The sequence below is a fragment of the Danio rerio genome, chromosome 11, assembly GCF_049306965.1.
Source record: "Danio rerio strain Tuebingen ecotype United States chromosome 11, GRCz12tu, whole genome shotgun sequence".
NCBI classification, from domain to species: Eukaryota; Metazoa; Chordata; class Actinopteri; order Cypriniformes; family Danionidae; genus Danio; species Danio rerio.
In genome coordinates this window covers 6,370,116-6,394,444 of record NC_133186.1, presented here as the reverse complement: position 1 = coordinate 6,394,444, position 24,329 = coordinate 6,370,116, and the positions used below count along the sequence as shown (strand labels likewise).

Sequence of the window (24,329 nt, the reverse complement as noted above, 5' to 3'; positions counted from 1 at the left end):
AATAATTAAAAACGTATAAACTGTGTGAGCACTTAACTATATATTACGAATAAATAATACAACACAACAGAAAAAATCAACACAGAAATTCCTCAAGCCTTTAGACTTTTTGTTAATCCCTCTCAATATCTTTTACGTTGTATTTCAGCATCTTGAACTTTATATTATAGCACTTCTTGTGATTTATTTGCCTCTCAATGATGATGAATCACTTGGGGTATTAAGGTGCCTTACTCAAAAGCATCTGCTAAATAATAAATGTAAAGACACCCATCAGAGACATCCCCATATCTGTTATATAACGTACACTAGAACTTGAAAACCATGATAAATTTAGGGAAATCTCGTTGCACAATATAACAATTCATATAGTTTTTTTTTTTCAGAGTTTAGATTGGCACACAGATCATAAAATGTCCTAAAGCAGATGTTTAAGAGGGAAAAGGATTTGGCAAAGATGTTGTGTTGTGCAATAATAGCAGGGGTGAGCAATGGGGGCTGTTAAAAAAAAAAAAACCTCCAGACTCCCAGTGTTTAATCCTTCACACTGCAACATCTCTCTGCTGACCAAACATAGAGGTCTGAGATATTACAGATAAGGAATCATGTTTCTGTTCCCGAAATCGCAAGTCAATTGGGTTTCATCAAAATAACAATGAAAGCCAATCAGGAGGACTTGCTTTATTAACATAGCCCAACACAACTAATGTAAAATCTTGGCGAGATGTGATGTGGGCGTGTCTGAGTTTCAGGTTTTGTAGCTATAAAAAGTGTAAACGCAGCAGAGGAGGAGATAAGAGCAGCTTTAGCCCTGAAGAAAAACATCATTCTTCCCAGAACCTCTGAGGTAAAGACATTATTCAGCACGTTTATTATTGATGGATGCAGACGATGAAATGAAAACGCTTGCTTGTGTTTGCTTGCAGCTTGTATGGAAACGCAGAGTTCAACCATGAAGTTTCAAATTCTGGCTTTGCTCCTGCTGTTGGCTTGCATGTATCCCAGCATCGCACAAGGTAAGGTTTAAGGTTTAAGAAATGGAAGTTATTTGCTCGATCTTCACTTGTTGCAAACCTGTTTGAGTTTCTTTATTCTGTTTGCTATAGAAATATAATGCTGGCAACCTGTAAATACAAATAAATCAACCTGCAAATAAAATCTTTATTAAAATATTTTTAAAAACCTGCAACTATTGACTTCTGTATTAGGAAAAACAAATTCTATAGACGTCAGTGTTTACAGGTTTTTAACATTATTTTATTTTGCTTAGCTCATACTGGTTTGGAACCACTTGGAAACAATTAATTTGGGGGTGAACTCTCCTTTAAAGGACATCACATTCTTCATGCATAAAATATTTTACATTTTTTTATAATAAGATATGATTTGTTTTTAGCCTCCCTGTTTATTTTTTCCCCCAATTTCTGTTTAACAGAGAGAATATTTTTTTCAACATATTGCTAAACATAATAGTTTTAATAACTCATTTCTAAAAACTGATTTATTTTATCTTTGCCATGATGACAGTACATAATATTGTGACATTTAAAGGCGTAACTAGGGTAAATAGGTTAACTAGGCAGGTTAGGGTGATTAGGCAAGTTGTTGTATAAAGGGGCTAATAATACTGACCTTAAAATGTTTTTTTTTTTTTTTAATTAAAAACTACTTTTATTCTACCCAAAATAAATTAAATAAGACTTTTTCCAGAAGAAAAAAATATTATAAGACATACTGTGAAAATTTCCTTACTCTGGTAAACGTAATTTGTAAAATATAAAAAAAAAAATAAAAGGGGGGCTAATAATTCTTCAGACTGTATCTATTTTTTATGGCCATAATGTATTTTTGCATAAAATATTTACATTTTGTATACATTTGCATACTTTTTTATGTATTGAAATGTCTATTATAATATATTTTGGTTATAATAGTATTCATAATGCATTTCCTCCAGATGCTCCGGTTTCCCCCACAGTCCAAAGACATGCGCTGTTGGTGAATAGAATAAACTAAATTGGCCGTATATGTATGAATGGGTGTGTATGGATGTTTCCCAGTGCTGGGTTGCAGCTGGAGGGGCATCCGCTGCATACAACATATGCTGGATAAGTTGAAGAAAATTAAAGAATGCATTTTTGCAAATAATATTTTAATTTGGTATCCATTTGCATACCTTTTTGTGTATTGAAAAATCAGTTTCTAAAAGCAATATATTATGGTTATACTAGTTTTAAAATCAATATAACATTAATAATAATCTTTGAAGAAAGAATGATGAGAAATAGGTAACAATTGCTGATTGTCAAGTTTGTATTGAATTTAAAGTAAAATGAACTCCAATAGTGCAGCACGGTGGCTCAGTGGTTAGCACTGTTGCCTCACAGCAAGAAGGTTGCTGGTTTGAGATCCGGCGGGGGTCAGTTGGCATTTCTGTGTGGAGTTTCCATGTTCTCCCTGTGTTCGCGTGCACTGTTACTTAAACACTCAAGTAAAGTTGACTAAACATTACCTCAAATTTAGCATTTTAGTCCCGTCACTTAAAAATATGAGTTAATTTAACTTATATACTGTACAGTGAAAATGCATAAACTTAAATAGCTCAAAATCATATTTAATCCTTTGAAAAAATAGGTTGTTTTTAATGTAGTCTTGACTGTAAAATTCTAATATGTGCAAACTTTTAGTGCAAGGTCTTTTTTTAATCAGAAAACAAGGCTTCATGTATAATTATTCACCATAATGGTAATAAATGGCTACTTATTTTTCTTTTAAACATTTTTTTATAGTGTAATTACACACACAAACACACACACACACACACACTAAACTGAACAATTTCAGTATAAATTTAACAAACCTGCAAGTTAAATAAACTTAAAGATGCAAATTTTGGGAGACTCCGTTACTCAATTTAATTGAGGCAACGATTTACTCAATTAATTTAGTTTAGTCAACTTAGGGTTTTCAGTGTGGGTTTCCTTCGGGTGCTCCGGATTCCCCCACAGTATACTGATATAGGTGAATCGGATAGCCTAAATTAGCCACAGTGTATGTGTGTGCATGTTGGATAAGTTGGCGGTTCATTCCGCTGTGGCGACCCCTGATGAATAATGGTACTATAAAGCTGAAGGAAATGTAATATTATGTATTTTTGCTTATAATATTAACATTTTGTATACATTTGCATACTTTTTTATATATTTAAATGTCTTCAGTATATAAAAAAAACAATATATATTGGTTATAATAGTATCTAAATTAAAATTACAATAATATTAAAAATATTTGAAGAAAATATGATGGGAATTACAGCTGAAGTCCGGATTATTAGCCCCCCTTTGAATTTATTTTTTTTCATTTTAGAATATTTCCTAAATGATGTTTAACAGAGCAAAGAAATTTTTACAGTATGTCTGATAATATTTTTTCTTCTGGAGAAAGTCTTATATGTTTTATTTCGGTTAGAATAAAAGCAGTTTTTAATTTTTTAAAAGCTATTTTAAGGACAAAATTATTACCCCCTTGAAGCTTTTTTTTCAATAGTCTACAGAACAAACCATCATTATACAATAACTTACCTAATTCCCCTAACCTGCCTAGTAAACTTAATTAACCTAGTTAAGCCTTTAAATGTCACTTTAAGCTGTATAGAAGTGTCTTGAAAAACATCTAGTCAAATGTTATTTACTGTCATCATGGCAAAGATAAAATAAATCAGTTATTAGACAAGAGTTTATGTTTAGAAATGTGTTGAAAAAAATCTGCTCTCCGTTAAACAGAAATTAGGGGAAAAAATAAACAGAGGGGCTAATAATTCAGGGGGGCTAATAATTCTGACTTCAACTGTAGGTAACAATTGCTGATTGCCTTGCTTGCATTGAATTTAAATATTTATTTACAACTAAATGTTTTTATTTTTTTTATAATCAAATTTTTTTATCATTCTTATGTTTATTATTATTTGTGTGTGTGCATGCGTGCGTGTATGTGTGTGCCCACAGGCAAATGACTGATCACACTTTTGCTTTCTTCTCAGGTTACTATGAAAACTGTTGTTTGAAATATGTCACAGGCATCAAGAAAAACATGAGAAGAAATATTATGAGTTACAGAGTGCAGCTAACAGACGGAGGATGCAACATTCCCGCTGTTGTGTGAGTATGCCTTAATATCGTGCAAATCTAAAACAATCACAGCAACACTTGGCTCCCGCATGCAGCATTTCACAGAAACTCTTACAAGAGATATTTAGGTCTTTTTCAAATGTTCTTTTCTGGTCTCCAAACAGTTTCAAGATGAGGCTCAAAAAACAGTTAAAACCAAAGTCAGTCTGCGCCGATCCAAGAAGTGACTGGGTCCAGGCGATAATAAAGGAGCTGGATGAGAAAAACAAAAGAGCTATGTAGAAACAGCTTTGTTTAATCGTTTGATTTAATGCACAAACGTATGTTAATATCACACATTAATGTCATGTTTATATCAATCCTGCTGAGATATACATATATTTTTGCATCATTACTATCTTCATGTAGCAGTTCATAATGGACTTTTTTTTGTATGTTTTGCTTCTGTTCGTTGTATTAGAACATCATGAATGTATATAAAACTGTGAATGTTTGCTCTTTCGTTCTCTGTTATCCATAAAGAATCTGTTTTATACTTTATTTGCGCAAATATATTTCTACTTTTGATGTTTTACTCGAATATAATCTGTGAACTGCATTGCTGACCTGTAAATGTGTGTGTGCGTGTATGTTTGTGTGTGTCTCCTTGTATACATTGAATGTTTTTTAATAAAGTATTGTGATTGTACATTTAATTTAGCGTGATTTCTATCTTAGAAAGGCTATTTTTATTATATAAGTTTCATCTTTGTGTTTAAATATATTTACAATAAGGTTTCATTAGTTAGTTAATGAATTTACTAACGGACTAATTATGAATAATACTTGTACAGCATTTATTAATCATAGTGCAACCATTACTAATGCTTTATTTGCATCCAAATTCATGCTTGTAAACATTACGCACCTTGAGTTAACATGAACTAACAATTAACAACTGTATTTTCATTAACTAACGTTAACTAACATGAATAAATACACTGTAAAACCAGCCTAATCTCACGAGAAAACATAAGTATTTTACATTTTGTCAGTTTATTGGCTAATTTGTTAGAGTTCAGTCGTTCTAAAATGTACGATTTTAAAAAGGAGGCGTGGCACCCAACCCCACCCCTAACCCCAACCGTCATTGGGTGATGAGCAAATCATTCTAAATTTTACTAATTTGATTGTACAAATTCATACGAATTAGCCACTAAATCAAAAAGTTACGAATTGCTGTGAGATTGTGTTGGTAAAACCCCAAAAGTAACTCAAGCTATTTGAGGAAACCGATTGCAACAAGCCATTTAAGTTCAAAAGCTAACCCTAGTGAGTACTGTAAACTTAATCTGTTTGAGTAAATGAAGCAATTTGAGCACTATAAAATCCAATAAATGAAGAGAACTCAAATCAACTGAGTACTGTAAACCCAATAAGTTAAGGTAACTCAAACCGTTTGAGGAAACCGATTGCTACAAACCATTTGAGTTAATCTATATAAGTACTGTGAACTTATTATTTAAGTTGAAGTGATGATATTATATAAAAAAAATTTTATTTGAATTTCTTAATTCGAATTTGAAGTGCATAATTTGAATATTGAACATCTGAAATTTAAGACAGTTGAATTTTCCATGGCTGAATTTTATTTATCGATGTATTTTCAAACTTCAGATTTTTTCTGTTCTGAATTCATAGACTGCAGATATCCAGTTTGTAAGAACTCTGTTTTAAATTTTTGAAGATGAAGAAATTCAGAATATCAAATTCAATATCCTAAAATTCAAAACCAGAAACTCAGATTGTGAAATTCAGATTCAGGAGAAAGTAGTTCAGGGGTGATCAACAGGGAAAAGTAGACAAGAATCAAATTCAAAACACTTTTTACAGCATATAAAAATTCAGATTAATTATATTACAATTGTCAATAATTCAAATGAACACAATTCAAATTCAGATTGTTTGGCATGTTATTAGCTCCGTACTAATGTTAAGGCAATGGGCACTTCTTTAAAGTACAGTCAGCTAAACACTTTGTGTTCACATTACTAGGAAAATATTAGGAAACTGATTGCCTCGAAATTATTAAGCTGAACTAAAACATTTAGGTAAAGTCAAAAACCAATACCTACATTGTAAAACCCAACAGTCAACTTTATCAAATGAAATGACTCATTTGATTGACTCATTTATTTGACTTTTGTTAACTCAAAATTGACTTAAAGTTAATTCTATTCATTTGAAAAGAGTTTTGAGCTCAGTATTGAAGTTAATGAGTTAATTAAATACCTTATTACTTCAACTTAAAGTAAGTTCACAGTACTCATATAGATTAGTTTTTTAACTTAAATGGTTTGCAGCAATCGGTTTCCTCAAACAGTTTGAGTTGCCTTAACTTATTGGGTTTTACAGTACTCAGTTGGTTTGAGTTCTCTTCATTTATTGAGTTTTACTGAGCTCAAATTGCTTCGTTTACTCAAATGGATTAAGTTTACAGTACTCATTATGTTTAGTTGTTGAACTTAAATGGTTTGTTGCAATCATTTTATATGGTCACCATATAAACTCACATGGTTTGAGTTTCCTAAACTTCTTGGGTTTTACAGTGTACCAAATATTCATAATCAGTTACACGATTTTGTCAATCAAAAACAAATCAAAAATTGAGACACTTTATTTAGCCTTTAAATGAGTTTAATTGCCTAATAGGAAACTCTTGGTGATAAAACAAGTGTGTTTTTTCTGGACTTTGCTTTCTTATAAGAAAAAAAAAACTTTCCCTGATTGGTTCCATGGCATTAGGCTCATGTTTGTTCACGTTTAAGCTCTTTTCGATTGATTTAAGGGATTCTTATCTCTCTATCTTTCAAAATGCCAAAAGCATCACTGTGAGGTGTGACAGGTGATGCCTAAACTTGCTGAGGCGAAATGAATTACTGGTTTCATGCCAAACAGTTGTGATTCAAATACTTTTATAAACCTAAAGCTGTCATCACATCCATTTACTCTCGTTGTGCGGGTGAAATGTGATTTGTCTAAACAAAATGAGCTTGTGCTTTTAAGATAAAGTTTTTTTTACTGGCATCTATACTGTGCGGTTTATTAAAAAACTGTGAACACTTTACATTGAACAACGGTTTCTTTATAGCAGGAATAAAAAGACAAATGAGTAACACTTTATAATTACACAGTAATCATCTATTAAGCATTAGCAGTTTGTTTAGTCATTATCTTTAAGCATTAACTTTACATTAACAAACGTTAGTAAATAGTTTATAAATACAGCTACAAACGCTGCATTCTTGGCTTGTAAGTATGTAATAATTGCAGTTCTTCTTTTTCACGTAGGATTTTCTGTCATGATCTTTTCAATCCCTATTGTTTTAAATTAAAATGTCTTTCTCAATTCTGCTGGAAGCAACAGAAGACGTTTAACTAAATGTTAATGCTGCTTTCTTCCAAACTACAAAACACACACTAATGCCTAGTTCAGACTGCGGGATTTTAGCCCCGATTTTGGCTCGCCGACAGGTCTGGAGAAATTGCCGACAAATGCCTGAAATCACAGGCAAATCGCTGCTCGTGCACGTGAGTGACAATCACACAGTATGAACTATCAAAGACGCGATCTGAGAGAATCGCCGATGAGTCGCTGATGCCTGTGAGATATTTGGCGTGTCAATATCTGGAGCTTTCAGCGATTTAAATCATGCCGTGTGAAATGAGTTTTGACTGAAAATAACATCAGCGATTGCCTACAGCCAATGAGAGAGCAGCAGTCACTTGTGTGTGCGTGTGTGTATACCTGCTGCAGGCCAGCGGGAGGCTGAGGGAGAAGTTAAAAGCGCTCTTTTTCGGTTTATTTGGACCCATGAAATGGAGGAAAAACTAGTGAGGTTTGACAGGACTCAGGAGCAACCGTGTCTGTTTGACGTTTCATACAGAAAGAAATTAGTTTATTAGCAACGTTGAGGAGAAATGGCTAATTCCCTTTAAACCCAGGTGAGAAAACATGTACATGTTCTACCCCATTAAAGGCTTCTTTCTCATTATGCAGTTAATAACAAAACATATACAACGTGTTTTTGGCTGTGAGACGTAGTTTGGACGAAGTTGTCTGCGATTCTTCCTATAGTAAAGTCATGCAATGTGAAACCCCCTGTCGCCGATCCATCTTGCAGTCTAAACAAAGCAGCGACGAAACGCAAGCCCAGATAGTCATGCAGTGTGAAAACGTCTGTGACACGACTACTTTGAAAATCATGCAGTCTGAACTCGGCATTACTTTCACGATTCAGAACAGCACAGAAACACCATTTCACACAACTCGCACCGCATTCATTTAGAACTATATTGCAAATCTTTCAACATAAAAATCGTTGATGTTTAAATAAAACACAGCCCCATTTTTCCTTTTATCTGTCTTTAATTAGGCTTTTGCTCAAAAATGTTAGACTATCCGGTTACCGTTTCACATCTGTTTTGACATCTTTACAAAAGCCCCTCAAACTCTGCTGGCAGAAAAGTTGATCTTGCCTGTACACGAGAGGAAAAAAGAAATGAAGCAAACTGAAAGTGTCTTGAATCAGTTGCGGATGTAGAATCAAGGTCATGTGCTGGAATAAAGGTGATGAAGTCATAAAGAAACTGATAAATAACATCAACGTTGGTCCAACTTTCTTTTGTGAAATGATGAAAGTGGATGAATATTGTCCAAACTTTCAGAGGTCTGCTCTGAGCATCCTGTCAGCTTTGTATCTATTATATATTGGCCAGTTTTGTGCTTGACCACATGGCTCTGTCTTTTTTGAGTGTGTGTGTGCTGTCCATGTGCTCCTCTTGTCCTGCCTCCTTGTTTCCCATTACCATGAGAGGCGTACAAAACTCCCCCAAAAGTGTGTGTGGGCTGTGTGTTTAGAGTGGACCACATCGCATATCCATCTTACCAGCAGTCTTTGCTTTCAAGAAAATAATTCAATCATCTATTCTTAGCTATGAGGCTAATTCCCCAATACTAGGGCTTATAAAAGGTAAAATAACACATGTGCAGTTTCTTAATACTCAAATTAATCCAAAGGACGGCCAAATTTAACGGCTCCTATATGTTTATTTGGCAGTATAGACCATTTCAATGTGGTCATGTCATTGGCCCATGAACATTTCCTGCTTGTTCTCAAACTATTTCATAACTGTAACAGGAGGCAACTCAATCATAACTTATTGTTAAAACAGCTATCATAACATTATTTATCAAAATGTGGCTCTTTTTGTATTCTCAGGAGCTATAGAAATTAAAAAATAATACAGGAAATACGTTGGGACCGTTGTTTTTATTTACATCCCTCAAAATGCTCTAAAACCAACCCAGGCTCATTGTGGAAACGTAGCCTTACGGACGTTTCTGGAGACCGCGAAATACATCCTGGGAGGTACGTATTTGTGCAGTTTTTGTTTGGTTTGTTGCTGTGCCGTGCTTTTTCGCTTCTCGAACGCCTCTCGGGAGTGCACGCCGTTCGCGCCCGCGCTGTTCTCGCGTGAAAAGCCACCAGAGGCCGCTGTCAATCGACCGTCTGTCCGACTGACTGAATGACTGATTGATTGACCCTTCTCCTCCTCCTTCCCTAAACCCAAGCGACGATTTACAAAAGCTGTCCAAAAAAGAAAAGCAAAAGCCCTCGTCTGCTTTTGACCGAGTTTTTGGATTTCACCGCATTCTTGCCCCATCACGAACTCCTTCGCTTTTATTTTTTGGATTCTGATTTTCATCTTACCAGATTTCTGGAACCGCTCTTCTTGGGTTGTATTAAACTTAAGATCAGGATTCTTAAACGTATCAGAGGTGCAAAATATTATAAAGCAACTTTTTAAGCCAAACAAAAATCCAACACAGGCTCATTGTGATTACACAGCCCTGTATACATTTCTGGAAAGAGCAAATTATGTAGACAGAGGTATGAATGGTTGCATTTCATTTTTAAAATGAATGCTACGGAATGACACCGCTTGCGGTTTCTGTTTCTTGGTTCTTTTGGTTCTTTTGAAAACACTGTCGGTTGGGTTTAAGGAAGGGTAGGTGCTGGTCAGTCTCTTATTTTGAAAACTCTGTTGGTTGAGTTTAGGGAAGTGAGTGGGTGCTGGTCAATCGGTGTCTTTGAAAACACTGTGGGTTGGGTAAAGAGAAGTGATGGGTGCTGGTCAATCGCTACTTTTGAAAACACTGTTGGTTGGGTTTAGGGAAGGGGGTGGGTGCTGGCCAATCGGTGCTTTTGAAAACGCTGTTGGTTGAGTTTAGGGAAGTGGGTGGGTGGGTTGGGTAAAGAAAAGTGATGGGTGCTGGTCAATCGCTACTTTTGAAAACACTGTTGGTTGGGTTTAGAGAAGTGGGTGTGCGCTGGTCAATCTGTGCTTTTAAAAACACTGTTGGTTGGGTTTGGGAAAGGGGGTGGGTGCTGGTCAATCGGTGCTTTTGAAAACACTGTGGGTTGGGTTTAGGGAAGGAGGTGGGTGCCTGTCAATCACTTCTTTTGAAAACACTGTCGGGTGGGTTTAGAGAAGGGGTTGGGTGCTGGTCAATCCGTTCTTTTGAAAAAACTGTCAGTTGGGAATAGAGAAGTGATGGGCGCTGGTCAATCGCTTAATTTGAAAACACTGTCGGTTGAGTTTGGTGAAGGGTGTGGGTGCTGGTCAATTGCTTCTTTTGAAAACACTATCAATTGGGTTCATAGAAGTGGGTGGGTGCTGTTCAATCAGCTCTTTTGAAAACACTATAGGTTGGGTTGAGGGAAGGAGGTGGGTGGGGTTATCGGTTGTTTGGTCAGTCAGTTGACAGCAGCCTCGGGCGTATTTACAAAAAGAAAAACTGCAAGAAAACTTACCTGGGACATATTTCGCTCTCTCCAGAAATCTATACCAGGGTATGTATGTATAAAGAGCTTGCAACACAAATCTGGTAAAAATTATTTTTAATAAGGTCTCTGTGCAGTCATTAAACTGTTGTTTTACCTTACGAGATGCATGGAGTTATGTGGGCAGAATTGAGTATTTTTATTAAAAACTTGTAAATTAAGCTGAAGTGTTATTTGGGGCTATTTGAAGACTTTAGAACTTAAGGTTCAAACTCAATCTCAATGAAGTGACAATATATGGTTCCTCGCCAGTCTATGGTAATTTTTCTCCAAAAAGTAAATGTGTTAAAAATGTATACAAATATTTTTAATAATATCAAATTATAAATATAATTTTTTTTAAGTTTTCTTCATTTTCATGAGTAACAATTCCCATTCAATCACTTCTCAGCTTTATGGTACTTAATAAAGCAGTTACCATCAGCACCAAGGCGCAGATGGCCTTTACAGACCTTTTTTGACCTCAATATGTTCCTCATTCTGCTGCAGTTTATGCAGGTCTGGAGTCGGTATAGACAGGGTTATGGAAGAGCTCCATGTCAAGCCAATCACAAGCATCAATGCTGAGGCTGTGGTGTCCTAGGACAGGCTTGGGGACATCAGCAGAGCTGCAGGGGTTGTGAGATGACTGGATTCTGGCTGCTGCTCTGAAAAGCTGGATCTGGATGTTCTCTTGTTTATTTTTCCCTCTCATTATACACCAGAAGCTTTCTTATAAACCCTCCATGTTTCTGGAAATAACATTGTGCAATTCTATCGTGCACGTCTGTGTAATCTCTGTATTTAATGGCTTGCCTAGTTTTGGACTACTCATCACAAGTGTAATAGGCGTCTAAACATAGACAGCTTGGATAAAACAAAACTAAATTTGTGCTGTCAGTGAAGATAATAGACATCTTTTGGCAGGGGAATGGGCATGACTGGGACGGGATGCTGCTGTAAGTGCTCTTTGGAATCCACAGGTTTCACTTCATGTATGTGACATGTGACAACAGACAGGATGTGCCATACCTATAGTCAATGAACACTTGGCAGAGTCCCTGAAAGCACAACAGCATTTTTATGTTTGGCCCAGAGATCTACAGTTCCAACCTGGCAATCATGTCCAAGTGCTCACATCCACCACCGCAATGACAGTGGGATCAAAACTATCACATCAACCTGTTAAAGCACTGGATTGCCCCTCGAGACAACCTGGCTACTTACACTCAAGCATAGAAGCCTGACATTAACACAAGCAATTAACACCAAAACAAAAAACAGACGTTTTAACAGAAGCCCTAACCAGAAAACAGAACGTAAAGCCCTGGTCAGGCTCAGTTAGTCATGAGTTCAGTGGCATACCTCCAGGTGGACCAATGTCCTGCTGCAAAAGATCAGCAACCCTACCTCATAATTAGACAATGACCTCACAAGGTGCTTCTGTAATGACTTTCAATCATCTAAATGAGATCTCCTGCTTTAAGAAATACCTCATGTCCAAAGTTCCTGCATTAACTGGGCAGAACTTTCTTTATCTCCATGCTGAAGGCTACTGGCAAGTGCTTTAGAGAAAAAGCCTTTAGTACCTCTAGTAGCCATTGGCAGTACCAGGTGTTGCCCTTCTGCCTGCACGGAGCAGAAGAAGCCACATACAAGCAGTTGATTGACCTTCAGTTATGGCCACACCAAGAGTATGCAACTTACCTCGTTGTCATTATCTACTCTGAGAGTTGGTATGATGACCTCATTCGATTTGGGATAGTGCTGATGGAGTTACGTCTGGCTGGACTCACATCCAACCCAATCACAGAGGCACAGTACCTGAGATGCCAGATCAACAAACGACTCAAGTCACAGTTAAAAAGTTAAAGACTGTGAATTATGCAGCCGGAGGTACGTATAGCTGCATTTAATTTTTTAAGCGAACACTACGGGGCGGTATGAAGCTGTTCCTTTTCACGCTTAATGGCTGACCACTTAGCTCCATGTGGAGGGCTTTCCCGCTGCAACCAGTTTGTCCAGATAGCTTGTTGTGTACTTGGGAAGCTGGGAGGAGCTGACCACGACGACGACCCGGTTCGAGTCCAAGGAAGAACGGTTCCAGTAATCAGGTACGACAAAAACAGAATCCAAAAAATAAAGTGAACTAGTTAATAACAGGGTGAGAATGTGGTAAAATCCGAATACGTGGTAAAAAGCAGACGAGGGCTTTTCTTTTTCTGGACAGCTTTTGTAAATTGTTGGTTGGGTTAAGGGAAGTATAAGCGGGTGGGCGGGTCAATCAGAATAATTGGTTGGGTTTAGGGAAGGAGGGGGTGGGTCAGTCGATTGGCCAGTCACACAGTAAATCATTCAGTCAGACGGTCGTTCGACAGCGACCTCTGATGGGTTTACACGAGAAAAGCGTGGGTACGAACGGCACTCAAAGAGACATTTGAGATACGAAAAAGCGCACACAGCTGCCTCTCGTGACGTATTTCGCAGCCTCCAGAAATGTCTACGGGACTACATTTTCAGAAAAAGCCTGGGTTGAATATGACCCAGTTATGTGCCTTTTTGGTTACGGAAAGCCACAATACTACAGATGCTTACTTTCTAGCCAGTGCCTTGATCGACCTTACCAAAAAGAGAAAGCCAGAGAATATAAAGTGAACCTCTGAACTAACAATGTTCCAGATCCTTAAGAAGGCTTTCTGTCATCCTCACCTGTCCTTCATGCACCGAACTTTAGCCACCCTACCCTTTCCAGACAGATGTTTCTGACGTTGTGCTATTCAAAGTAGGAGATGAGCACACAGTGTACCATGTACGCAAGCCTGAATAAGGAAGCCCTAGCCGTCACATGGGCTGTCCTCGACCTGCACTATTACCTGCATGGATGGAGATTCACTTTGGTGACAGACTATCCACCTCTGGAGGTTATAAGCTAAGCATACCAATGCTGGTGGCTCCTGGAACTCATCAACAAGACTGGATATACACACCAGAGACAGAGAACAGGGGAACGATGACTCCATATTGCTGTCACTAATGCCTGCCTTCTTTGTTTTCTGCAGAGACAAGGGATTAAGTGATCAGCACGCCTCAGCACTTTCACTTGAACCCATTCCAGACAGCTCTCTATCGATTCCACAGCTGCGCCACATTTTGTCAGGCACTTCAACAAACAAGGCTGGATTCTCTTAACAAGAAACAAAACACATTTCACAATGAAATTGATTTGCATCCTTAAATTACTCCTTTGTTTCCTATTTTGCATCACAGTTATATCCTAGGATGCAAGAAAAAGGACATAAACATTGAGGAAGGAGTAGATTGAAGGAAGATGTCTTTCTAAAGCTCTGGAGCATGAGATTCCTAATACAAGGATTTACAATTTAGGAAATAAGATAGACCTAGGATCCCATGGTCAATAAAAATACAAATAAAAGGTTGTTTAATGTCAGTGCCATGGCCTATTTGGCTGCTGGCTTTCAGTTTTAAGTAATGTTTTTTGTTCTGTTGAATATAAAAGATAATTGACTTCCATAATTTTTTGGTTGAACTATCTCTTTAGGTCAAGGGTCACCAAACTTGTTCCTGGAGGGCCGGTGTCCTGCAAATTTTAGCTCCAACCCTAATCAAACACACCTGAACAAGCTAATCAAGGTTTTACAAGGTATACTTGAAACACCCAGGCTTGTGTTGAGGCCAGTTGGAGCTAAATCCTGCAGGGACACTGGCCCTCCTGGACCGTGATTGGTGACCCCTGCTTTAGGTCATCTCTCTTGGCTTCCTGCTGTCCTGTATTGAGTCTTGTCTACTGCTGGTTCCTGTGTATCCACTGGCTCACCAGGCTCGCTATGGCTTCAGCAGTTCTGTCTTCCAGTGAATCACTCTAGTTTGTTGAATCACAACATGCTCTCCATTGGTTCCATCTGGAGACTGTTCTCCTATACCATGTCCTAGTATCTGGAATGGACGATGGTTTTATTTTCATCCAACTTGTGCTGTGTCTCATGTTTGTTAATTAAAAATTCTTTCTAATTCTACATTTAAGTCTTTTTTTTCCCTCAGGACCCTGACATGAACAGCATTGGATCCCATAAACTTTCCTCATCTGACTTTTATTGATTCTGTAAAAACTCTCTTATACTCCCACATACACATGTAATCAATTCTCATGCCTCTGTTGGTTCTTTATTAGACGGCCTATAAAATTTAGAGAGTGAATTAATCAGCCACCCATGAACATGTCACGCTCTGTGATCTAAGACTGCTTATTTTGCCCGGGATAAAAAAGAAGTATTTTATAATTCCAGAAATTAGTTTCACATGGCATAATTGCATTTGAACATTTCACTCTGTTCCTAATCTTTTCACTCTGTTCCTCGTGTTTTCGCACTGAGGATAATTGAGGAACTCTGTTAAAAACAAATTTAAAAGGTTCAAAATACTCACTGATTGTCCAAAAAGAAACACTCTGCATTAAGAGCTGGGGGTGGGGAATTAATTTGATTATCAAGGTAAATTGTACTTAATTTGTTCTCTGGATAATATGCAAGTATAGTCCTGACTAAAATCTTAAGACATGGGGGAAATGACAGGTATACACACTTTGTGCTGGGGGATTGTAACCAGTTTGCTTCAAAATGACAAAAGAAGAATCCAAAACAAGTAAGAAAAAAGACAGAGCAGTCATTGTAACTCAAACAGCTGTTCATCAGCTGATCAAGACTAAAACCAACAAAAACACTCAACTTTAAATGTCAAAAAAAGATTCAGGGAGCACTCACACTAGGCTAAATGTCTGGGAGCATTTCCTGGTTCATTTGACAAGTGTGAGTTGCCCTGCCCTGGTCCGGTTGGAAGAGGTGTGCCAGAACTTGGTTCAGTTGGGCTTTGGTGCAGTACACTTGTAGTGTGAGTGAAAAGTGCGCCTGAGCAAAGGGGAATATTTAGAATATTATATTATATTAAATATTTACAACTATTCATTAATGAATTACATTACATAATGTAGTATCATTAGTAACTATCATGAACTAATTGTAATTACCCTAGGATACTTTAGCCTTTACTAAAGTAAAATATATATATATATATATATATATATATATATATATATATATATATATATATATAGTCGCAGGGGAGAGATTACATGGACACTGGTAGGCAATAAAAATCCCCAGTGTTTATTGAGGGAGTGGAGCAAAGGATAAGTGCGCTGGGATGTGCAGGGCGGTGAATTTAGTGTCCAAGTGTCCAGGGATTGTGCAGTGTGAAGTGCTGATCAGGGTGCCCAGTGGAAGGAGAGAACTCAGCGGGTTTCCTGCTGTCACCTTGCACCTTGGAAGACGGCGTCTGTTAAATACTCCCCTTCCAACGAGCAGCAGCTGTCCCTGATCAGCACGTAACAAGGCGTGATTTAGGTGAGGGAGTCGTTTCCATGGCGACACTGACAACCACACTGGCAGTATATATATATAACCAAAAAGTCTGTTGTTGACCACCTTAAAACAGCAAAAAGAAGAAATCGTCACTCTCGCCACCATATGGATTTACTTTCATTGGCTAGACACCGGCCTCACAGCTCCGTGAGTGTTGAAGCTGTCACTTACTAATCCGCGATCGCTAAATGTAGCTTGTGTGGACGCTACTGCGCTACTTGCCTAAAATAATAGCTTCGCTACTGAAAAGCTATTTGATTTAAAAAGTAGCGACGCTACCGCCAAGCTACTAAGAAATGTAGTTAAGCTATAGCGTCACTACTTGTAGCGACGCTACTGCCCAACACTGGCCTTAGTTATGTTGTTTTTCGTTTGGGATGCAGTAACATGCAGTCAAATCCTTTGCTGAAGACATCCACCACTTTTGAGGCTCATAAATGTTCATGAAAGTCATTGTGCTTGACGTATTAGGAGGTTTGCTGAAGGTGCAGCGAGAGGTTGGTATCTTTGATAAACTATGACAGTTCACGTTCATTGAAAAGTAAGAATAATTAATAAATTCACATGAAACAAAGCATTCCACGCCAAAGCCCTACCAAACCATGCTCTGGCACACCTCAACTGGGCCAGGGCCAGCCAACTGAATCCCACCTGGGCCAAACAACTGGGCAAATGGGGGTCAAAGTGTGAGTACACCATTAATCTGGGTAGACCGAAATTTATGCTCAATTTCGATTATCGAATCAAAAAATAGAATCGTCGATGCTGCCATGCCCCCATGTCACGTCAGCTTGGCTTGCCAAGCGGGAAAAAAGCAGGCTTGTTGAAGTGCTTGTTAAACTGCAGAAGCAGGAGACCCGTCGACAGAGCTTAAACCCTCTCCTCTTCCAATGAAGTCGCCGGTGTGTAAGCATTTTGGATTTCCAGTGAGTTATGTTGACAACGTTTGTGTTGTCGACAAAAAAAAACAAAGTTTTGCAAGCTCTGCTATGTACGTATTATGTACGGTTCGTCCGATAGACAACACCGGCATCGCGATCCTCCGCCCACCCCCGTTGCAAATCCGCTCGCGAAAAGTACACACTCAGGCCCTGTTTACACTGTCTTTGTTTTTAAATGGCATTTTAGAACGACAACGATTTGACATCCACAGTGGCGTGTAGCATTTCTGAGCAGCCCTCCTTCCTCTCTGCCTCTGAAAATGCACATCACGTGACCACACAGACACAGACGCACTCACAGCCATGCGCTCGAGACAGCAGGTCCAGGCAGTCAGAGGACTGCTTCAATCTTTCACTCACTTGTACTTAGTCATTTTAGCGAACACCTCAGATACTGTTGGCTGGTTCCTGTAGGTTGTGCGTCTTTTTTACCCACGCCATTATAACGACACAGATCACAAAAAAAAAGTGATTGACAGGTGGTAATTATGTGTGTATCTTGCCTTTATTCATTTACTGTATGATTTGTTTATGGGTAAAACAAAGACCATGCAGGTCAGGTAGTTTAAACAGTAGGCTACAAATAATTAATTGGTCATTAATTAATTAATTATTCATAATCGAAAATCGAATCGAATCGTGACTTTAGAATCGAAAATGTAATCGAATCGAGGATTTGGAGGATCGTGACACCCTTATCATAGAATTAGGATGCTTGCGCTCAACATCCTGCCATGCTTAAAGAGAAAAAGTCTTTTAGCCTTTGCCCTCGAGAGATTCAGCGTGGCTGCAGAACATGAAAGCCACATTTTTGCACAGATTTGTAACTTTTTAAGGCTAAGGTCTTAAACTTTCCATCAGATGTCAGCGGATATACAGCTGTTTGAGTTTAAATTTGGTTTTCCACACATTGAGTGCTCTCTCTATTTTTTGTTATTTGCTCCTGTTTTTTATTTTGGGATTTTGGAGCAGTACTTACAACCTGGTTTCAGTCTACCAACTTAAAATGTGAATACTTTTCATCAGGAGTGTATATTCTGTTCTGTTACAGGAGAGCTGTTTTAAATGGTAAAACATAGACATCTTCATTCTGTTCAACTGTTTCTAGAGCTTCAGTGAGTGTTTGAGTCCCTCAATTGTCCTTGTTGTGAAAAGATGGATCTCAAAAACAGATAACAACCAAAGCAATGTGAGGCAAATGAAGGGGACATTCATTCCTTCATTTCCTTTATTAATCTGGAGTCGCCACAGCGGAATGAACTGCCAACTTATCCAGCAAGTTTTTACGCAGTGGATGCCCTTCCAGCCGCATCCCATCTCTGGGAATCATCCACACACACACACTCATACACTACGGACAATTTAGCCTACCCAATTCACCTGTACCACATGTCTTTGGACTGTGGGGGAAACCGGAGCACCCGGAGGAAACCCACGCGAAGGCAGGGAGAACATGCAAACTCCACACAGAAACGCCAACTGAGCCGAGGTTCGGACCAGCAACCCAGCGACCTTCTTGCTGTGAGGCGACAGCATTACCTACTGCACCACTGCCTCGCCCTATGAAGGGGACACAAAAACTTAAAATGCATTTTTACCCCATTAGCATTATATAGTTTCACTGCTTACACAATTTAAAGTATTAAACATAGTTAAGTATAACACAAAGCATGGTTTTGAATCAGATAAGGAACAGATTCTGTCCACCGGATCAGGTTGTTGTGATTCTGTTGCTTTGAGTTTTCACCAGGAATTTCGACCCTTGAACACCGTTATTTAAAACGTTACATCAATGTGGGCTGTTTGGCTTTACCAAAATCATATGTCATTGATTAACAACATTGTAGCTGCAGAGTAAATGGAGCTTTAAAATATTTATGAGTGCATTTTACAGGAATGCACTTTTGAACAATAAAGCTAAGAAATGTTTTCTTCCACAGTGATGCTTCTTGTATGTCATCTTGTTATATTTTGAGAGAAGCCTGTGTTCTTTCTGGTTAAAAAATAAATAAATAAATGTGATTGAAAGTAAATAAAAGTAACTTCATATCAAAATTTGCCAGGGTTATAATATATATACACTACCTGAAAAATATTGTTTGCCATCAAAGTTTTAGGAACAACAAATAATAAGCATTGATGCTGCCATCCACACTGCAGATCTCGCACACCCACTTACTGAATGTAATCCAAACCATGATTTTTCCTTCACCAAACTTGACTGATTTCTTGTCCATGCAGTCCATGCAGGTTCCAGTATGTCTTCTGCAGTATTTATTGATGATCGGGATGCAGTTTAACAGATGATTCATCAGAAAAATCTACCTTTTGACACTTTTCCAAATGATCAACTAGAAGTCGAGTTATTTTTTGTTGCTCTTACAACTGGGATTAGGGCGAGGCAGTGGTGCAGTAGGTAGTGCTGTCGCCTCACAGCAAGAAGGTCGCTGGGTCGCTGGTTCGAACCTCGGCTCAGTTGGCTTTTCTTTGTGGAGTTTGCATGTTCTCCCTGCCTTCGCGTGGGTTTCTCCGGGTGCTCTGGTTTCCCCCACAGTCCAAAGACATGCGGTACAGGTGAATTGGGTCGGCTAAATTGTCTGTAGTGTATGAGTGTGTGTATGAATGTTTCCCAGAGATGGGTTGCTTGTCAGACTAGACACTTCAAAGGGCCCTTCAGAATTTTGCTTGTGTACAGTTTGTGTGACACAGACAGATTATGCAAGAAGAAGCATTCCACTGAACATTTTTAGTCCCCTACACTCTTCAATGCTCTCACTTTAAAAGATAAGCCCAGTAAAGAAATTAGGGCCTAGAAACAAGTCATGGAATGATTCACCCAAAAATAAAACTTTTTTTTTCATTACTGTTAAAAATGCAGGGTCCCACACAATTGCTTCATGTTGTCCCAACAAAAATTGTTTAAGTTAACATAATTGTTTTTTACAAATTTAAGTTGAATGAACATAAAACAATTAGGTTATCCCCCCCACTCCAAAAAAAAAAAAAAAAACTCAAGAATTAGGTTGATTCAGCTCATTATAAATAAGTCTGAACCAGCAGCAAAATATTTTTTAAGGAACGCAGGAGTAGGTGACTTTTTCTTCTCCTGTAAAAAAAAATAAATAAATAAACAAATTGAGCTAAACCCTTATTTCTTAAGGCCACATCATTATAGAAGTCAAAAAAGCATATCAGAAAACAAATTTAACACCCATGGCTTCTAATCATGCAAAGGGGTCTTATAAAACCCACCAAGCAGTTTTGTGTTTAATAGACATCTAAATGTAGATGTCCTGGCTATAACAAGGCTAGATTTGGGCGGTCAGCGAAAATCTATTAGACATCTAAAAATAACACAGAACTAGATGACTCATCAAACACACATATTAGACAGACTTTACATGTCTAGTCCTTCTTGTCTTTGATGACTAGTCCAGTTATGGCCTATTCTTAATCTATCAGATTTTAACTGACAGCCTAAAAATATCGTAATTTTAGCCATTTGGGTTTCGACATCTCTATTAGACTTCTTTTAAACACACACACACACACACACACACACACACACACACACACACACAAACACACTCAAAATGCTTGCTGCACTATTTACAGCATTGTCACTTTCATTCCAGGTCCTCAGGCAAATTGTCTGAAAAGAAATCCAGTTTGCAAAGAAAATCATAAATCATTCATTTGAACTGGTTCCTTTTTTGAGAATTGTCTGAATCGATTCACAAATCTACAAATCTGTGTAAATCAAAGCTCACTTTTGGATGTCCTACAGTCATTTCTTGAAATGAGCCACTATACCAGTCTGTTTGACGTCATATTAGCAAACTTATTCCGAGCTCCAGCTCTGACAGTTACTGAACTTCTGAAGAGAGGAAAAAGTACAGAAAAGCTGAGGATTTGATGACAAGCGTATAAGTTAACCCAGGCTTATTCTGAAATTGTACCTCTATATACATTTCTGGAGAGCGCCAAATACGTTCCAGGAGCTACGTTTTTGTTTTTGCGAATCCATCAGAAGCCATTGTGTACGCTTTTTGAGATCTCAAATTTCTTTTGTGAGTGCCATGTGTGCCTGCTGTTCTCGTGTCGAGGCTGCTGTTGACTGACTGATTGACTGACCGACTGACTGACAGATCGACTGACCCACCCTTTTCCTTCCCGAAGTCCAAAAAATTGTGTTTTCAAAAGCACCGATTGACCAGCGCCCACCCACTTCCCTAAACTCAACCGACAGTTTTAAAAATAAGTCCAGAAAAAGTAAAGCCCCCTGATTTTAACCACTTTTTCAGATTATGCCACATTCTCACACTGTTATCTACTTGTTTATTTAATTTTAGGCATTCAGTTTTTGTCTTACCCTCTTTCACGGCGAGCCACAGGACAAACTGGTAACACCGGGAAAGCCATCTACACAGAGGTAAGCGGTTTTTCAGATCTCACATTTCTCTCGCGAGTACCATTTGTGCCTGCTGTTCTCGCATAAATCCACCAGAGGCCACTGTTGACTGACCGACTGACTGACTGACTGAGCCACCCTCCTCCTTCCCTGAACCCAACCAATAGTGTTTTCGAAAGTACAGATTGACCAGCCTACCCACTTTGCTAAACCCAACCAACAGTGTTTTAAAAAGCAATCTAGAAAAGAAAAGCCCTCATGGCAGCCTGATTTTTACCACGTTTTTTGATTTTAGCACATTCTCACCCTGATTATTTACTTGTTTTTTGTTTTTGGAGGGGGGATGGCTTTTGTCTTACCTGCATTCTGAAACTGTTCTTCACCGAACTCGAACCCCATTGTTTCAGTCAACTTTGCTCTGTGTCTCAAATCTTCCAACGTATGTGGCAAGCCACTGGACAAACTTGGTAACAGTGGGAAAGCTGTCAATATGGAGGTAACCGGTCAGCTGGTAAGCGCAAAAAGCAACGGCGTCATACCACCCTGTATCGTTCGTTTTAAAGCTGAAATGCAGCCATACATACCTCTGACTACATAATTTGCGATCTCTAGAAATGTATATAGGGCTACGTTTTCATGAATAAGTCAATGTTGCAGCAATTGGACTTGCCCATTAGTCTAGAGTTAAAAGTTATGAATTAAGCAATGATGGTTTACATCAAGGGTGTGAAACTTAGATTTTGGAAGGCCACAACTCACAGTTAATTTAAAGCACAGTTTAGCTTTAACACTAACTAAACACAGATAATCTAATACTATATCCGAAATCGCTCATATACATCCTTCACTGTTGATAACATTAGTCCACTAATTCAGTCCACTTGAGGGAGTGAATGAAAATAATTGTCATGAGGGCCATTATAGTTGTGTCATGAATATTTTATGATCCCTTTGGTCCATTTTAAAAATGGCATTACTCTGTCAAATCATTTTTAAGAGCGCCATTCATATTTAATGACATGTTTAATGACAAATTCAGCTTGTACCACTGTAGTGGAGATCCAAAATATTTATTAATGACACTGTAATAAAATCCCTGACACATTTATAATGGCTTCACGACAATCATGTTTATTTTGTTTTGATAATGTCAAGATGATATGACTAACACAAAAACATTATGTGATGTATGCCATTTAAAATGTCACAACTGAGTGAATGACAGCTGTTATAAGCATGCATAAAATCATGTGTCACGTCATGATTATGACATTAAGGCTTCATTACAGTCTTAATAACCACCCTTCAAGTAAAGTATTACCATTCAATATTTTTTTATTAATTCAGTCATTGTTGGGTGAATGATCCCTTTTAATAGTTAAAGCCTGAGGATGTTTTTACATGTAGTATGTTCCACTGGGACTAATCAATGTTGGAAATTTTGTGTCACCTTTCTCATACTCTCATTCATGGCGGTTAAACAATTTCAAGACAATATGTCATCAGCGTGAGTTCCAACAACTCCAAACTTGTCTTTTGCAATAAAGCAGTTCTGTTGGTCTTCTGCCATGAAAAATGTTACAAGTGCTTGGAAATGGTGATTTAATAGCGTCAGTCCTTTGCATGGACTGTTTCACATGCTCTTATCCGGTCTCTGATAACAATAGGATCTGTGACTGCTCAAACTGACTAGAAATATTTATCTTTATTCAATCTGATCTGTGTTTCATTTAGAATACATCAATGCTGGCCAATTTGCTCATTAATATGTGTTCACACATAAGGGAGAAAAGTCCTTGCAGAACTTCTCAACGGGAATTTTTATGAGTAATGACGGGTGCATTTTCTCACGTTTTGCACATTAGGCCATTCAAATGTCAGCCTAAGCTGAGGATAAACAAACTCATTAATAAACTCATCCTTTCTTTAAAAAATAAAACATCTGGCTTACTGAGATTCATGCACTGAGATACTTATTAAGCAGCGTTGCATTAGTGGTAATAAAAGTGATTTACACCAAAATCAGCAGAATGAAATTGTATTATTGGAAATTCATAATTCATAATCGAAACTTTCTCTGTTAATTCCTTTTCCTATTATTTCCCAGGTTTAGTCTTGCTGCAACCTCCACCTGAGTCCCATGAATGGCCAGAACTGCCACCTGAGTCTCACGAATTGCCAGAGCCGCCGCCTGAGTCTCCCAAATGGCCAAAGCCACCGCCTGAGTCTCATGAATGGCCAGAACCGCCGCCTGAGTCTCACGAATGGCCAGAACTGCCACCTGAGTCTCACGAATTGCCAGAGCCGCCGCCTGAGTCTCCCAAATGGCCAAAGCCGCCGCCTGAGTATCATGAATGGCCAGAACCGCCGCCTGAGTCTCACGAATGGCCAGAATCGCTACCTGAGTCCCACAATTGGCCAGAACCACCATTTGAGTCCCATGAATGGTCAGAGCCACCGCCTGAGTCTTACAAATGGCCAGTGCCATCCCCTGAGTCCCACGAATTGGCCAGAACCACCACCTGAATCACCCGAATGGCCAGAACCTC

At 38.3% G+C, this 24,329-nt stretch overlaps 1 protein-coding gene and 1 long non-coding RNA gene across 2 annotated transcripts in view; one reads left to right on the top strand and one right to left on the bottom strand.

Annotated features, from left to right (window-relative positions):
- Window positions 1-24,329, bottom strand: part of LOC141376522 (uncharacterized) — a 195,428-nt gene that overhangs the window by 159,215 nt on the left and 11,884 nt on the right. The gene's annotated exons all lie outside the window — the stretch shown is intronic.
- ccl25b (chemokine (C-C motif) ligand 25b) lies at window positions 784-4,822 on the top strand. The gene is made up of 4 exons (NM_001200035.1): window positions 784-847; window positions 927-1,016; window positions 4,040-4,157; window positions 4,292-4,822. The coding sequence occupies exons 2-4, from the start codon at window positions 932-934 to the stop codon at window positions 4,407-4,409; spliced, it is 321 nt and encodes a 106-aa protein (NP_001186964.1). The 5' UTR covers window positions 784-847; window positions 927-931; the 3' UTR covers window positions 4,410-4,822.